Raw genomic sequence first — 18,512 nt, forward strand, 5'->3', positions numbered from 1 at the left:
AAATGCATACCAACTAAAAATGAATCGCCGGAAACACGTCACGCGGCTACCAACAGACCAGTGATCCATTTTTGTCGGCAGACTCTCAACCCATTGAGACACCAAAACCGATGATTCATCATCATTCGACAACAAGTTCCCCATTTTGGTTGTTGTGGGCGCCTTTAACAACAGGGTGGATGTACTTAACAACCTAAAGTCCTCCCATTTCCTCATCTCCATGTGCTATATAAACCAAGCTCTAGCGATAGCAACTCAAGGCAAACAAAATTAGGGTTTTAGAATTTCTTTCTTTCTGCCGTTTTCTTCTGTAGTAAAAATTTAGGGTTTATCAACTTAATCTTTAGATTGTAATGATGATGCGTTGATGAGAAAAACAGGAAATAATTTTCAATCGATTGTATTCGTACAAGATGAGATTATTTATCTGGTTCGTATTCCCTGAGCATCATCGAATCAAATCAATCTCGTAGATCTAATGTTTTGTTCTTCTGTTTATAAATCCGAGGGACCTATGGAGGAAGCGATAAAATCCAATGCGCTTTCGGCCAAGTTTGCCTTCGAAAATCATCTTTGACATTTGTAGATCGATGAAATCGAATTTCGTTTATATCGATTCGATTTCAATTATTTTGATCTCATTTTCATACATTTTTTTTGTTTTTTTTATTTGATTTTGTTTTAATGGCGAAGGTCCCAGCAGGGAGGGTAAAACAAACTCTATCAGAGACCTCTCTAACACAATATAATACCTTCGTAAATTTTATTGCCGATTCGTAGGACTCGTTAATCTTTCTTCCGATTTTTAACGAGTCTTTTATAATTGGCTATATTTTTTCTTCTTTTTTTGATTTTATTAGATCAAATTAACCACTGGGTTTCTTCCCTTTCCAAGTTCTAAAAGAAATTTTTTGGTATGAAACTTGTTCATATTTTGATTGTTATGAATTTACTACAGCAACAGCCAAACTTGTAAGTGATTTTTGGATGAACATTACATGAGGAATTTAGTAGATATTTTGAACATTAATTAACTTATTTTCAAACTTCAAATCATCTGGAAGAATAATAAACTTAAATCCAGATTGTTTTGAAGGTTAAAATAAAGTTAGTACCATTTAAATCATGAGCAAAGCTCTGGAATACTTGGTATTCTATGTTGCGGACTCAATCGGACTGGCCGAGTTAGCTCTTAAGTTTTCTTACCGATTTAAAGTTTTAAACCTCCCTGGTCGAGTTAAAATGCCTAATTTGTTTTGTACTTCCGTTTCATACCAATTTACCCTGTGTCCTACCTCTTTTTACAGTATCTTGGCTTTAAATTTTCCTACAATAAGAAGAGGGTTGCTCATAACAATGTATACCATCTTCAATCATTATTCTGATTTAAGGTCCTATCTAGTCTAGAGGAGTAGAAGAGACAGCCACAATCCGGTGTTGTAGTTGATACACTAGGGTTAAACCTGTTAAAAGAGGATTATGCGGCTTTGGACACTGTTTTGGTTAACAGTCTTTACACTGATTAAGATAATGCGCAAAGAACAGCACCTCCATTGCAACATATCCCATTCTATGTCAATCCATATAACTGAGGCAGATGTCCAATCCTCTATGGAACTTGAAAAACTCTCGAGGTAGATGTCCAATTCTTTAATGCAGTGGCAAGGATTTCATTCCATCTATACTGCACGAGTTGCTCTAAGATGACCCACTTGGAATGCACAAGCTAAAAAGGAAAAGAAGAACATTCAACCGTCTTTGGGAAAGTTATACCTTATAGGCTGATAGTACACACATACATTAATGATACAATACAGAATACAACCTCTCTCTCTGTTTATTATAAAGTGTTGGATTAACTAAGTAGTAAAAGAAGCTTACACTCTAAACTACAAAAGTAACATGATACATATATCACACATTTAACATTACAAGTTATGGAAGAAAACATAGTATCCTGGCACAACGGATTTTCATCATGAAATTCTACTCTTCCATTGCACAGACCTTAATAAACAAAGGTCCTCCTCCTGACATGGCCAAGGTATTCATCATCACAGTGGGAGAAAATTGGTGCTGGTGTGGATATTAAATTATGACTATAAGATGCTTTGGACACTCCTCTTCTGTACTGCTCTTACAGGAAGTATGACAATTGCTGCTTCTTCCTAGATCCTCCTTCACCATATGACTCGTTCCACTGTGATAGCTCACCCATTATAGATCCCTCTGATGCGAAACTTGGTGCCACCTGCAGTACAGTTACTCAGCAAATGAATTTTTTTGAATTCTGTAGTCTATACTCCAAAGGAACAGACAAACAGAAAGAGTTTCACTTGTTTCAAGTTAAGGGTCTCGAGGAATTGAGCTACAACTGGAAGATATATGCCACTCGTGTTTCGGGATGAAAATTTTGCAAAATAAGCTTTAGTTAGCAACTTTCAAACAAAACACTCTCAATTCAACTTACCTGATTCTTTGCCTGCTTCATGTCTTCCATGTTCAATGGCCTTAGGTTAATTGTCCTTTCCTCATTCCCTTCAGTTTGATCTGAAGTATCTTCCACGCTTTGTCCTTCCTCGGCCTTCTTCTTTTTCTCCTGTGTTGTCGAAATGGATTTTAGTGAAAACAGAAATTTCAAGTTATGTCAATGACTAATCAATATATCTTAGGGAGAATAATTACCAGATCCTTTTTCATTTCTTGTTGTATCAGTTCTCTAACAGGCCGATAAGCTGCAGTCATACACAGGTTCTGTCCAAAAGTTGTTGCCCATGTTAGTCACAGTCACAGTCACAGATGATGGCATCAAGTTATGCACGCATCTAAGCAAAATACAAACCTTAAGATCACTTCCTGTGTACCCTTCTGTCATTGTTGCGAGCTCCTTAAAATCTAGTCCTTCTTCAACCTTCTCTTTTGATAGAAGAGTTTTCAATATCATTTCTCTGTTCTCTACTGATGGCAAACCAACCATAATTCTGTTTCATGTCAACAAGAGTTGAGAATCAATGAGAATGCAGGCAATCATTTGTCTCCCAAATTAGAGGAATCAATTATTTTTTGGCATTCATCCCAAATATGAGCAAAGTGGATTTGAAATATACAAGCTTACATACCTGCGCTCAAACCGTCGAATAATGGCTTCATCAAGGTCAAAGGGCCTGTTTGTTGCAGCCAGAACAAGGATTCGTTCACCAGGCTTAGTCATCAGCCCATCCCAATGTGTCATGAACTCGTTCTTGATCTTCCGCATTGCCTCATGCTCACCAACTCTAGTACGCTGCCCTAGCATACTATCAACCTCATCCACAAAGATAATTGTTGGAGAGACCTTAGCTGCAAGTGTAAACAAAGCTCTAACATTCTTCTCATCCTCTCCAAACCATTTGGACGTAATGGTCGACATAGAGACATTGATGAAGCTTGCTCCTGCTTCATTAGCTATTGCCTTGGCAAGCATTGTTTTACCAGTACCCGGAGGACCAAACAACAATATTCCTCTACAAGGCTTTAAGAGTCCTCCTTTAAACAAGTCTGGTCTTCGTAGAGGAAGCATTACCAGTTCCTGTAGTGACTCTTTTATCTCACCTAGTGCACCAATATCAGCAAATGTGACTCCAATCTCATTTGCAGGGATTACTTCAGGCCTGATACGCTTTTCAAACTCATTGTCTGGAACAACTTCCTGAATGGAAGAACATTAACAGATGACATTGTTAAAACAAGGAAGCATTTCAATCAACTTTAGAAAAGATCGGAACACGGCAGCAATAATAATATGTTACAACTTTGCAATTCAATATCTGATAAGAAAATCAGTAGCATTAAGATAGAACTATTGAGATAGTCAATGTACTGGCAACAAGTAAATATGTTCTATATAGATTTCTGGGTTTTGGAGTTTAGGAAATTGAACTTACGGGAGCTTTTGCTGGCGATGCAGCTTCACCATCTTTCTTCACAACTGGAACTGATTTATCATCACTTTTTGTATCAGGTGCAGATGACTCCGAGGTTGGAATAGGTTTCCCATCCCCTACCTGAAGCAATGAGAAAACAAAGATCATTAATGATATTTCTCCTGAGCTCTAAGATTGATTAAAAACGCAAAGATGTGAGGTGAAACTAACCTTGCTAGCATCAGCATTTGCTTCCAGCTTCAGTGTATCTTTGCCATCAAACTTGCCTTCTTGGAATATACTCAATCCATGGGATAGACTGCAAGGGAACATAGCAAAAGACTTAGATAAAACAAAATGGTAAATGCAACTGACACAGTTTAATGTACTAGACCAACCTCTTGGAAGAAATAACAAGCTTCCCATTTCTGTATTCAGGATCCTTGTTATTCATCAGATGATAGGAAATCGCTGATACAACAATCTCTTCAATGTAATTACTGAGAACCACCGTGTCAGAAAAGCAGATCGCACCCAAATCATCACAGTCCAGATCATTTGCTGCAAGCACTTCAGTAATGTGGTTTCTGTTATCACGAACTTTCATCATTTTCATGTCTTCTTCCAATTGAGTTTTCCAGCTAACGAGGTGAGTCTCATCTTCTGGTGGCTTAATCTCAATGTTGTAAGGGAAAAGATTAGTAAGCCTCTCATCTACTTCTCTGTAGTCATTATCTGGATCTAAAATTCTAGAACCAAGAATCAGAACAGGTCCTGAAAGTTTCTGTAGCATTTTCTGAAACATGATTTGAACCCTTTGTGATCTCAAGACTAGTTTCTCGACATCTCTGAGGTAGAGAACAATAGGGCTAGTCTTAGACTCTGACACTAAAACCTGCATATAAATCAAAATGTGTGCATGCACACTAAAGACATTAACGGAGAACCCGATAAAATAGAAAGTTTCTCTACTCCAGCAACGAACAACTACAAAAACACTTCGGAATACCTTGTAAAGAGATTGTATAAGAAGTTTCTCATCAAAAGACCAGCTGCTTGTGCGTCTAAGAGGAGCTGAAAATAAGAAGCAAACGTCATGTGCAATGAGAAAGAGGTATTCTAGCAAGTATAATCTTGTAAAAGCAATTACATTTAAGGTACTAGAAAATGGTTACGAAAGAAGGTGTCAATTCTGACTGGAAAAAACTAATATTAAAAGGTTGTGAGAAATACCTGGATTCTGAGAAGTGGACTGTGAAGCGAGATTTGCCATATCCGCTGTTGAAGATGCATTTCTGCGAAGCCTTGGAGGATTACCATCCATTCCCCTGAAAAGATAAACAAGGTTCAAATTAAAGTTGCGCGCAACACTAAAACCTGATTTGGAACTGTGTCTCAATTTGAAAAAACTGCATACTTTGATGCGATATCTACTCCACTGCTTTGCCTTCGCAATGTTCCTGTAAGAAAGCTCATAATTTAGACCACCAGAAAAGTAAACCAACCAGGAAGGCAACAAGAAAACTCATAAAAAAGCACAATTACAGTCTCATTGAAGTATCCTTGTTTTTCATACCTCTGATTTCCTCCCTCGGAGGCATGATAGAGAAAGATCCAAATAAACTAGACATTCGCTCCAAAGTTGTCTCAGAGATAGACCTCTTGAAAGACTGTACAAGACAAAGGATCCAACGAATAAGTAATAAATAACAACCAAAATCCACAGAATGTTTGAGTTGGTGCAACAAGGCATTCAACCAGTAGTGCTATAATCTGAAAAGCAACTGTTTTGGAAAAAAGATTTTGCTATGTTAGTGGAGTTTAAACAAGGGGCTGATGTGATCAGCATTTTCAATTTCCCGGGTTCTGGCAATAAACTTCAAATATGCTTGAACACAATACTCATCAGGAGTTTTAGGAGCTTACAGGTTCTCTAGTTGAAGTTCCATATTTACTTTGCACCTGTAGAAGAAAGCCCGAGTTTAAGTCCTAGTATAAAGATTGGAAACATATATTCAACATTTGATCAATGTTCTTACCTTTATTGAAAAGTCAGTAACATCTAACAACAACAACTTGGCTTCAAAATAATGTGCCAGAGCCTTGGCAAGCATTTGTTGGTAAAGCTCTTCACAGGGACAAAGATTTAATCAGCTTCATTTAAGACAACCCATAACACAAATCAAAGGGAAGAAGAGAATAAAGACACTCAGAAAACCTACCAGCAGGTCCTGAAAGCAAAATTGCCCGACTTCCAGGTGACAGATTACGAGTGTATTTAGAGAACTCAGCCTGTTTCAGATGAACATAAGCAGCACTCGTCAACAGGACCCGTGTCTGCTCACTACAAAGCCATCAGGGTAAAAATTACAAACCATAAGCAGCTTATTATAATATTAAATCTAACAGGAAAAGAAAGTATAAAGAGTGTTCATGTTCAACAAAATGTCATGTCTACAGGATGTTAGATAGGCTAAGTTCAACACTTTTGAACTTGTGAACTTATAGATTTCCACTAACATTATCCAAATATACAGACATGAGCAACAAAAACCTTCAGCATGGTCGTTTTTTAACCTGATATTTCTCTTGTCAGGATATGAGTCATTTGGGCAGCGTGAGCACAACACTTAAGGTATGCCTTAGCCCATATTTTTACTCCTTATATTTTCCTAGTCATGTAAATCAATGCCCGGCAAGATATCTGTCCGACCACAGTCCTCAGATGCCCCTAACAGTGTATGATTCATTATGCTTTCTACGGAACCAAAATAAAAATAGACTATCACTTCCATGTTTCCGTTGAATGGGAAGACATACTAATTAAAATCCAGCTTAGCAAGATTTCTCTTAGCACACTTTCAACCAGTTCTGAGACAAACACAGTTGTTTTTCATATGACAAAGGTATTAGAATATCTTTACTTGTAGACAACATCTGCCTATGAAACTTAACTTATTAGCAAGATACACTTTGGATAAATCTGCACATGAAAGCCCACAGAGATCCTCAAATTAACAATTCCAAGCATTACAGAAATCGCTTAAAAGAATCTCCAGCATATTTTAATGCTACGATAATTAAAATGGACACACTGAGACAGTTGCACAGAAAAACAAGAAAATCCCATTATGGATATCACTGTATTATCCTCACAAGCCATAAATGCATCAACCATGCCCATAAAAAGAATCTACCAAAATCCGGAAAATTAATTGAAATACCGAAAATACCCTCGTCCCTAAATTTTCCAATCAAATTTTCAGCATCTTCTACTTGCTTACAAACCACAACTAATTTCGATACTCATGAAAGTAAATCTCCATTACAGAAAGTAGGAAGCAAGTCATGAATATATGGGCATGAAGATGAGTATGATTTCACATATCTGCAAGGGTAATTTTGTCATATACAAAATAAAAGACCCCATGGGAATCCAAATTAAACATAAGAATCTTGAATCTGAATCTTAACTGTAAGTTAAAATTTTGAACAAAAGAATTATCAGAAAATTGAACAAGAGAGTTGCCACTTGCCATGAACAATAAGGGGAAAAGAGAATACCTGAGATAATAAGGGAATTCATCGAAGGTGACATTACTTTGTTTGCCATCAACAATTTGTCTACGAAGATCTTGTTGGATCTGTTCAAATGATATAGTATTGGAAGAAGATGAATTAGATGAACCAATTCCAGTCCATTTATTCATAACACTCTGTCCTGATGATGCTAATCCAAGTCCTACACCTACTCCTAATCCTACCCCTAATGCTGACATTAACATATTTTTGTTCTCCATCTTTCTTCTTCTTCTTCTTCTTCTTTTCTCTAACTATCTTCTGATTCCAGAATCAGAGACTAGAAAAGTTTCATTTTTGTTTTCAGATTTTTTGTCAAATTAAACTGATCTGATTGAAAAAGAAAAACAGAGAGTAAAAGAGAGGAGGACTGATTACAGAAATTGGTTTGGTTGGTCTTACGTATTTCTCTTGTTTTTCTTTGGTTGGTTTTGAAAAATCAGAAACAGAGAGACTAAAAATTGGGAAGGATCGATCTATTTATAACACTAAAACGAAACTAACGGATCAGCACTTTTTATTTTACCCTCACCCCCCCAAAAAAAAACCAACGCCGTAAAAACGCTTTTTTTTTTTTTTTATAATCGAAAAATTGAGTGGCTCCTTTCAGGTGACTGGAAATATGGAAGGAAAAAATGAAGTGACCGGAGAAGAGTCGGTGGTTATAGGTTTCTTCCCGCTTTTTCATGTCACCCTCAAAAGGGGTTTTGGTTGTGTGAGAGTGTGAACTAGTACTACTATTGAAGAAGACGAAGATGAATCCATTTCATTTGTAATGAGAGTCGAGGACATTTTGGTCATTTGAGTTTCATTTTGTATTGTTTTACCGGATATGACTGCTATTGAAGAAGAAGAAGCAAAATAATGGTCGCCTAATTGAGGGTCAGAAGAGGATAGCAACAGATTCTTCACCTGCTAGACCAGAGAGGCACTGGAATCTAGTGTGTTACACGATCTTCGTATTGAATTTAAATCGAAGAATGTTATGTTGTCATCGTCAGACGCCAAACTGTGCCCGAATGGTCATAAGAATATATATATATATATAAGATGATCAAAAAAATGAAGTGCCTTTTGTTTTTGGGAGTCAGTTAGTGATATTTCCATCCGCGCGTTGCCGAAACAATAACGGCAGAAGACAGCAGCATATCACAAGCCTATGAACATCAAGCACTCCGAATCAATCCTTAATCACGTATTGGGAAGCTCGGAGTGAGCTTCAGCCATTGACATATCTTTTATTTGTGTCTGACTCGTGATCTGTTACATGTCAAATCATTTGAAATTTCATTTCTTTGATGTCTGAGTCAGATTCAGATAGTTTTTCTTTTTATTTAGCGATCTGAGATTATTTGAACCAGCCAATCAGGCATTATTTTTTACTTGTTTCTTTAAGGTGCGCAACAGTTTTGTACATCTAATAATTTCTAATATGAGCCCGATCCGAATTAGTTAGCCGAGTATGGTCGGCCAAAAGCTAAACTGAGACAAGGTAGCGGCTACGAGGTGCCAGTAGTACTGCCACAGCGCCAACCACCACACCATAAATAAATCTTATCCAGACTAGAGAGAATCATTTTTTTTTTTACACGGTTACCGTTTTATTGGACAACACGTGTAACAAAGGACTGCAACACTGGGCTGCCAGTACACGTAGAGATACCACTGGTTTCTTAAAAAGTTTGTGGAAAGAAAAGATCTAGGATGTACTACGAAGTAGGGTCCACATCACATGAACCCATCACAACCGCCCACTACCTTTGAGTAAATGGAACTGTCTTTTTAAAGCACGTGTCAATTGTAAGGGGCTTCCCCAGCCATTTGTACTTCACAGTTCACATCGTCGTGTGGGTACACTATTTACAAGCATATTTTGAAATGAAAAAGATAAACTGATGGCAGTAAGAAATGTGATTTTTACCATAACATAAAACTTTTACTACGTATGAACTCACCCCAAATTTCCCATGCTATTAATTACAACTACATGATTTATAAGGCAATACCAGATCTACTAAGTACTGATACCGTTTCATATAAAACAAAAAAATTTCACCGATTCTGACGGTTATAAACTGTGGTACAACTATGGTGCAATATAGTTAAAGAGTATTTGAATATCAAAAGCAGCTGTATTTGAGAAATTGACATTTTATTTCTACAGGTGTACTCTAAGACTAACTTGACTTTTTTGCATCTATACTTGGCCTAACGTAGCAGCAACTTTTACCGTCTTCGTTGAGAAAACATCTTTCGCGTTTGATTTTGTCGACTGTAGGTGGCTTGGCACTTTGCAGCAATGGTTGAGAGAGATTTGATAAGAAGATACTTACAGAACATAGACGTGTTGGAAATCGATTGGCGTTTCAAGATTGTTTATAGAAGTCTGTATATTCGGATTTAACAATCAAAAGTCGAAAGAAATTAAGTACACAAGACTCCTGGTAAGAAAACAAGATTCTCATGGGTTCTCTGAATCTACAAACATCCTAATAGCTAAAGGGTACACAAGGAAAGACAAGACTTGTGTTGTTTCATGAATATTGAACCACTCGACTTTAATACTACTATTACTTGTATCCAATATGACCAAACTTTGTCAGATCAAGTTGAACATGTACACTGGCACAGCACTTTGGATTCGATCTACGTGAGTTGGGACTACCCGCTAAATGATAAGCAATCAAACAAATCAAAAAGGTTGATGATTGTATATTTGGTGGCATCGGACCGTACACACATGCTTTATGTTTAGTTTATTGATTAGAGGAGAAATAATTAGCACATAATCATGATATTCAATCATCTCCTCTTAGCCCTCTCGGAAATTCCGAAGTGACATAAAAGTTTTTGATATTTACAGTTTAAATCCAAAGAAGTTCCAGAAAGTTTTTTTTGAGAAAAATATATCAGCAGAGTGGATAGTTCAGCTGAGCTGACCCTCAAGCCTAATTATGTTTATCTGCCCATGATAAGATTACTAGCTTTGTCCTGGTGTAGCAATGCGGATATATGAATGAAATGTCACACAAACTTATTAAGATATTGGCCATCTCGAAAGGAAATTTAACGATCACGAAATTTCCATTCGTTATTCAAATCTCATCTTCTTTTGCAACATGACTACTTTTTACAAGACTTTCATAGTTTCATGTTGACAAAAAAAAAAAAAAAAAGGTAAAAGCTTTGGTGAAAGGGGGAAAAAGAGATGGTTTGCAGTCTTGAAAGTGAACCTAAAACTAAGATAGGTCATCTACCAATTACTTGCACTCGAAGGGATGACATGCATGTAGTCAGTAAAGCTGTTTTCATGGTTTCTTTTCGGTTGTCTTTTCGTTTCCTACACTTTTTACTAGCCATAGCATGTGTCCCTCACTTGCCTCGTTTAATTGGGGCCCCCTACAATCAATTAGGGGCCTCACACTACAAGATAAAAAATATGTCATGAAATACCAATTTGTGGTTAATCTTTATCGCAATATCTTTTAAATATCCAAACTACCCCAAATAATTAGTATTAATTAAATTGTTAAGTTAAGCTAATTAGTTTGTTTAAATTAAAATCAGATTTAGAAGTTAAAATTTGGGGGGAAGTATTGTTTTTGTGTGTTGAGAAGAAGAAGAGGAGTTTTTGTGTTTTTGTCGCAAATGAAGATCCCATTGCTCAAAATGAAGGAACCAGCCCTCAAAATGAGGAACCCGAAGCTCAAAACAATCAGGTAAACATCTTATACCCTTCGATTTGTCTGTTTGTCGCAATCGCACGGTGTCTAACTAGTAGACAAAGGCAAGTACAGGTTGTTCCCACGAGGAGCGGTGGAAATACTGTAATCAATATCTCTAATCAACTAACCAACAAAGATTTTTGGGATTTTTATAATGAGAAATATAAAATTTAATGGGAAAGTTGGTAATCAGGGTTTATAGTAACCACCACTATTTCTATTCAATTACTGAAATGAAGCATAATTCATGAATTATTTATTGTTCGTTCTATTGGTATCACCTATTATATGTATTAGAATCGTAAATATCACTGAGACGCCCTAAGCATGACACATCAAAAGACTACACAAAGCATGCATTATCAAATTGCATTAGCGAGAAAGTTATACGAAACTAATTATAGGTTCACAGATAATACCTGGCTATTCTAAGCATATCCCATCAAAGGAATTTTAACCCAATCATGAAATATCAAATAATGAGAAAAATATATTTGTGATTCTAACAATTACGCATAAAGGTTTACAAAACCGGTGAAGCAACAACTCATTGCATCGTTAAAACAATATATAAAATCATGGAACTTATTCATTCAAATCATATTGGTCTATTGCTAGATAATCAAATCAAAGCAGCCTAATACCCCAAGTGGTTTTTACCATAAATCCTAGTTACAAAAGAACTTTAGCAATACATAACTATGGGTTTCTCAAAACCCATCAAAAATAATAACAAATGAGGAACGATCAAACCAATCTCGTATTCGTCGTCGTCCCTTGTTCTTAAGCTTTGCAAATGGCCGCCACAGCAGTATCCTTTTTCCTTCCCCAAGTTGCGGCTCCTCTAGACTCTGTCATCGGCCTCGTTTAACCGGTAGTCCACTAGTACACATGTCACTCTAATAGGTTCAGGAGTTGCAGTCCTTAGGTGCACAAAAATTCTAGTGTGCTATAGGTATCACTTTGATCTTTACTAGCCTTGATGTGGCTAAGTGGTGCCAACGATCATACATGGCCAGCCACATTCAATTCATCTCTTTCGCGGCAAAGCCTATTTAAGCTGCAGTTTAGGCGTTTATTCCTTGAATGATCGAAATGCGCTTGTACTTTCTACAAAAGCACTAAAATAATGTGATTAGTCAAAATATTGAGTCCTAGCTAATATAAATATGGGTATAAAATGTAGCACTTACGTGCTTATCAACAGCCCCACACTTACATTTTGCTAGTCCTCGAGTAAAACAAAGAATTGACCCGCTACATAGCTGGTCATAAAATGAAAATTTGAAATACCATACCAAGACCCGCTACACAGCTGGTCATGACAAATACCATACACAAGACCCGCTACACAGCTGGTCATAACCCTAAAAATCATAATGATAATAACTTTTTTTGTTTGTTTTTTAAGACCCGCTACACAGCTGATCATCTTTTTTTTTAGACCCGCTACACAGATGGTCATAATTTTTTTTTATTTTTTTTAATCATAATTCCTAAAGAAAACGCCACTCCCCCACACTTAAACATTACATTTTCCTCAATGTAATTGAGTCATCCAACGTAAAATTAAGGTGGGAATTATAAAATACGATATGCAAAAACTACACAAATAAAAATAAAAGATAGAGTGAAGGGAACAAATGACAGGCTTTGAAAAGGTCCTAAAAATTATCCCCGGCCAAAAACTTGGTGGACCCGGAGATATGTATAAAATTAAGCGCAGAAAAAAACGGGGGCCTACAGTAATACCGCAAGTGCACGGTCGCCGGTTGTGGCTCGTGCAAGTACGGGTCGATCCACAGAGATCGGGTGTGTTTGGAGTTTTCTAGCTAATTGGGTTCCTAAATTTGCTATTGTTGGGCTTTGGGTACCAATGGATTTTGGTAACCAATGGGTTATGATTGTGCTTTGGGCCTTTGAATGATTTTGAATTGGATTGAACTGAGCTTGGGCTCAGAAATGTGGACTATGGGCTTTGGTTTCAGTGAACTGATTTGAGCTTTGGGCTCAACAGTTCAACTGTGAATTGGGCTTAACAGTTCACTTGTGATTTGGGCTTGGTAGTGAACTAGGCTTTGGCCTTAACTGGGCTTCAGAGGCTTTTAGGAGTGAACTGAGCTTTGGGCTCAGTTGGTTGGGCCTTTAGCCTTTGGTTTCACTTAATTGGATTTGGGCTCAGGAGTGAAGTGAGCTTTGGAGCAGCAGCAGCAGGCAGGAAAAGGAAGGCAGCAGCACAAGTGTTGCACAGCAGGTAGTAGCAGCAGCAGGAGCAAGAGCTGCACAGGTGAGTGAAGGCAGCAGCAATACTGCACAGCAATGAGGCAACAACAGCAGAACAAGCCAAGGGAATCAATGCAGCAGTGCAGTACTGCAGGGCAGTGGAAGGGGAGCAGCACAACAACAGCAACAGGGTTGCTGCAGCAGCATCACAAGGCAAAGAAGAAGGAAACAGAGAAGCAACAGACAAGGCAGTGAAGCAAAAACTAAACAGATTAAAAACTAAACAGCAACAAAAAGATGACAATACAAACCAAGGCCTAAGGCCAAGGGCAGGGATGTGGTGAAGCTAACAGAGCAAGGCTAAGGCAAAGCTAAGGCATTCATATAGAATGGGAAGAAAACTAGCTTGCTATGAGCACTAGTTTCTCCCAATGCTCAATCAACAGTGCAACCTAAGCATACACAAGGAATGGCAAGATAATCAGCTTGCTATGAGCACTGATTTCTTCCATTGCACAATCAAATCAAAGCTTCAAGGGCTTCTAGCCTAGCATTAACATGAACATAACATCACATGACAGTGAATTAAACATTAACAGTGAGCATTTAAACTAACATGACAAATTAACAGTGAACTAACATGACAACAACAGTGAACAACATGGTGAACTAACAGTGAGCATTCATATAAACAGAGAATTAAAATTTGCCAAACAAGAACCCTAACAGTTAACAGTGCATGAATTGAAATTGAACATTAAAATTAAACATACACTAACCCAAATTGGGTGGAAACTTGGCTAGTCCAAGAACCCTTTTTAACATCCTACATCACTTCCCTTTTATACCCAAATTATCAAATTAGGGTTTACACCCATTTTCCCCAAAAATCTTCAATCAACAGTACAATTAGGGTTTAACTTTCATTACCCAAAATCGAGGAATTGACTCTCTTATCTTCGACCCATTCCTCCTCTGATCTTCCTGCTCCCTCTCCTGTGTTCGATTGATGTCTAGAGCCTCATCTATTTTAGTGATTTCCAACCTAGGGTTTAGAATGGTGAGAAGTCACTAAAATAGATGGCTAGAGAGATAAAGGAACGGACTGGGGAGGTACTGATGATGTTGGTGAAGAAGTGATGGTGTTGCAGAGGTGAGGTGGTGGCTGGAAATGGTCGGGGAAGGTGGTGGCAGAGAGGTGGCTCTGCAAATGTCGGGGAAGAAGGAGCTCAGTTGATTTTGGGGAGAGGGGGGCGTTTGGTAGAGGTGTAGGGTGTTTGGTACTATAGTGTTGAGCGGTTTCGGCGAGAGATGATGTTTCGCGATCTGGTCCGTGGGATGTGACGATGGTAGGTGGATCCAACGATGAGATGGGAGGCTGTGGGTAGCGACCGTCGGATGGAGGAATGCAACGAAAAGGACGGCCCAAGATGGAGATGGGCTTTGCGATGTAAAGCGGGAGCTTCGGAGTTTGATGAGCGATGATGGAGCGACCGTAGGATGCTGAAATGCTTCGATCTGACGGCTGAAATCCGATACGGGCTTGGATAGTGGAAATGGGTTTGAGAAAGGGCTTTGAGCCTTGGGTATGCCAAGCCCATCTTCTTTAAGGACAATTCTTCTTCTTCAAGCCCATTCCTAGCCTCTTCGCGGCTTCCTTGCGTAACTCCTCCCGGCTTTTCACTACTTTTCTGCTCTATTCCGCTCCGCAATTCATCCAGACTTTATTTATTACCTAAAAATGCAAAATTAAGTAAGAAAAAATATTTATTCTTGAAAACAATGAAAATACAGAATATGGGATAAAATGTAGAATTAATGCGCAAAAGATGAGTTAAATGCCAACAAAAAGGGATAAATATATACAATATTTGGCACTCATCAAATACCCCCAAACCTGAATTTTACTTGTCCTCAAGTATAAACAAACTAAGGAAATCCTACCTATACCACTGTCGCTGGTCTCTCGAATGCATTTAGCGTATGCACTAAGCCTTTTAAACCACTAAGTGTCCCTAGTGGACGAGTTGAAGTCTCGTGAAGGTTTACCAGAGGTGTGCCTACAAAACCTAAGGACAAAATATAAGCTCAGATTCCATCAAACGTGACATGTGCAAAACAGTTAAGCTCACAGCAAAATGGAGATGTCAATCTAGCTATCGAAGGCACAATCCTAGCACTGATAACAAATAAAAGACATGTGATAAGAGTGTAAAGTGTATCTACACATGTGTAAAGAAAGATCTGAAGTTATGACTACTAATCACCAAGAGATAGTTTCTCAGGCTAAGAACTGAGGTCGAAATCTAGCTAGCTGTCCGGACTTTACGAGAATTGTGAATGAGTTGGAGGTATTTCACAATTACTCGCGTTGTACATCAATGGCATACACCCTTCCTTGCTTATTACAAAAAAACAACAAAATAACTCTTTACATGACTCTTATTTACATTGACTACTCTCTTTTTATTTTTGGAACAAGAGATGATGGAATTGATAAATACTTGATATTTTTGTATTTTTCTGAAATTTTTTTTTTCTGAATATATACATCGTTTTTTTTTTTTTTTTTTTTTTTTTTTTTTTTTTTTTTTTTTTTTGAGAAACACTTTTGATACATATACAAAAGGAAACAAAAATTACATGACACTTTGCAAGAGGTAGCCCTTTTTGATGCACCCAGTTAAATTCGATGGTTGTCTTTCTTAATGTAACCTCCACCTTCTATCCCAACCAACCAAAGAACAAGCTAGTCAAGTTTCGTTCAGTATTCTAAAGTGATTGGCAATCGTAACTTCCTATCAAACACCTTGAAGATCGAGGCCATACATGTATTGGTAGATCGTGCGCGTGCAAATTTCTTATCACTATGTGAATTGTGCTAGAATCAGGGTGCCTAAATATCTAGACTAAGACTCCTAATAAAAATACATATTTGCACAAGAGTCAACATTTCAAGGTAAATGAGCTCCATTTTTTATGATTTTTTTTCATTTTTTAATTTTTTTGAATTTTGATTTTTTTAATTTTTTTGGAATTTTTCAATTTTTTCAAAAAGAAGGAGTTTTGTTTTCAATTATGGCATATTATCATGGTATCTACTCTATACCCCCAAACCTAAACTAAACATTGTCCTCAATGTTTCAAAATATGGAAAGAATTAAAATGCAACATATGGAAAGGGACATGCTGAGTAGAGTAAAAGGAGAGAGAATACCCGATTTCGGCGAAAGCAGAATTAAAACTCCGTTATTCAAGGCAAAAATCCAACATATTTCAGCCGAGATCATATTGGATTAGCAAAATATATACAAAAGGAACAAAAGGGTTTTTAAAAAATTTTATCTACTGGATTATATACAAAAATTCACCATACACCAAAAGTCTAAAGAGTTGAGGATCAACCCAAAAGAAAAGTGTAGAGACAGAAAGTTTCAAAACACTAAAATTGGACTTAAATGGGAGTGAGAGTGAAAAACCGAATGAATCACCCCTAAACCTAAATTTTCAACAGGTTTACTTTTAAGCACAAAATCTTTTAATTTTAGGGGTCAGGATTCAAAAGGTCTAACTCATAATGGACTGTTTTCGGGATGGGCAAACATGCAATTTCCAACTGTGGCTCCTCAAATGTATTATACTTAGAAGCGAAATAGTCCAAGAGGACTTGGGAAGCACACAGTTCCAATCCTAGATTAGGAATTTTCAGAAAAATCGGTTTGACAATATGGGTACAAACCAAATCTAGGTTGGGTGGAAGGCCACCAAATTGTGACTTAGGTAGAAGAATAGGCATATCATTATCAATCAAATCAAAATCTTCTAACTCATCTACACATGTCACATCATGCTCACAATCATCAATCACATTGGCAAGATTACAATCAGAATTATCAACATCATCAGGGGAAACATCACATGGAATACTAGAAGAAATATCATGCATTAAGGTCGGGGCAGAGAAGCCTAATGTATTTGAACCCAAAGGTTCCATAACATTTTCAGTATAGACATGTTCTTCTAACATAACATCATAATCATCATCATCATCATGATAGGAATTTTGCAATCTAGGATAATTTTTAATCCTAAGGTCGGAGCTATTACAAGAATAAAACTCTAATTCATGGGGGTGACTCATATCATGTGGTGTTGTTCCTGTTTCCCTAACGGGTTCCCATTGATGGGTTTTCTCTGCAATCTCGGCTAAAAAATTCCATGCATCATCCACAGATTTATCAATAAATTCACCATTACACATAGACTCAACCATGGTTCGAGATTTAAAGTCTAGTCCCTCATAGAGGATGACGACAAGTCTCCACTTCTCAATTCCATGGTGCGGACATTCACTCAACAAATCATTAAAACGTTCAAAATAGTGAAAAACAGTTTCCTCATCCAATTGGACAAAACAATTGATACTTTGACGAATAGCGATGGTCCTATGATGTGGAAAAATTTTTGGAAAAATTGATTAGTGAGTTGTTCCCAAGTGGTGATTGATTGTGGTCTCAAACCGTAAAACCATGTTTTGGCCCTTTCCTTTAAAGAAAATGTAAACAAACGCAATTTCAGAGAGTCTTCGGACAATGATCAGGTTGCATAGTCCGACAAATTTTTCAAACTCCCTCATGAGTATAGGGGTTCTCAGAATCGAACCCTCGAAATATAGGAAGTATTTGTATCATGCTGCATTTATTTTAAAAGGGTTATTGGTTTGAGGTAATACAATACATGATAATGGAATTTTATTGATGGATACATGTATTCATGGAGAGCACGAGGTTGGCCCATTTTGAAAAAGACAAAGCCCACTATTTGGTTTTAATGGGTTTTCAAAAATTTGGTTTTTGATGGGTTTGGATTTTTGGGAAAAATTTGGTTTTGGTGGGATATAAGAAATTTGGTTTAAAATTGGGAGCAAAAGAATTTTTTTTTTTTTTTTTTTTTTTTTTTTTTTTTGTGGAACTGAGTCCAAAATCTCGGCCTAGAATTTGGGTACTCGGCCCACTAACGAGTTCAACTAGCGTGATCGGTGACAAGCTCAGCTGGGTTTAAACCCAGAATACAAAATACAAGT

At 37.3% G+C, this 18,512-nt stretch overlaps 1 protein-coding gene and 1 non-coding gene across 2 annotated transcripts; one reads left to right on the forward strand and one right to left on the reverse strand.

Annotated features, from left to right (window-relative positions):
- Window positions 1-685: 685 nt before the first annotated feature.
- LOC113340401 lies at window positions 686-837 on the forward strand. Its single transcript, XR_003355473.1, has one exon. It is a non-coding gene; the product is annotated as a small nucleolar RNA snoR145 (small nucleolar RNA).
- A 918-nt stretch (window positions 838-1,755) lies between these two features.
- On the reverse strand, window positions 1,756-8,299 carry LOC113340175. The gene is made up of 16 exons (XM_026585386.1): window positions 7,467-8,299; window positions 6,125-6,246; window positions 5,942-6,030; window positions 5,829-5,864; window positions 5,479-5,572; window positions 5,320-5,362; window positions 5,136-5,230; window positions 4,912-4,976; window positions 4,301-4,797; window positions 4,134-4,221; window positions 3,924-4,043; window positions 3,120-3,688; window positions 2,843-2,981; window positions 2,686-2,754; window positions 2,471-2,599; window positions 1,756-2,251 (listed from the first exon to the last, which is right to left on the reverse strand). The coding sequence occupies exons 1-16, from the start codon at window positions 7,700-7,702 to the stop codon at window positions 2,138-2,140; spliced, it is 2,505 nt and encodes an 834-aa protein (XP_026441171.1). The 5' UTR covers window positions 7,703-8,299; the 3' UTR covers window positions 1,756-2,137.
- Between the last annotated feature and the right edge of the window lie 10,213 nt (window positions 8,300-18,512).

This window comes from Papaver somniferum, unplaced genomic scaffold, assembly GCF_003573695.1.
Source record: "Papaver somniferum cultivar HN1 unplaced genomic scaffold, ASM357369v1 unplaced-scaffold_21, whole genome shotgun sequence".
In the NCBI taxonomy this organism is placed as follows: Eukaryota; Viridiplantae; Streptophyta; class Magnoliopsida; order Ranunculales; family Papaveraceae; genus Papaver; species Papaver somniferum.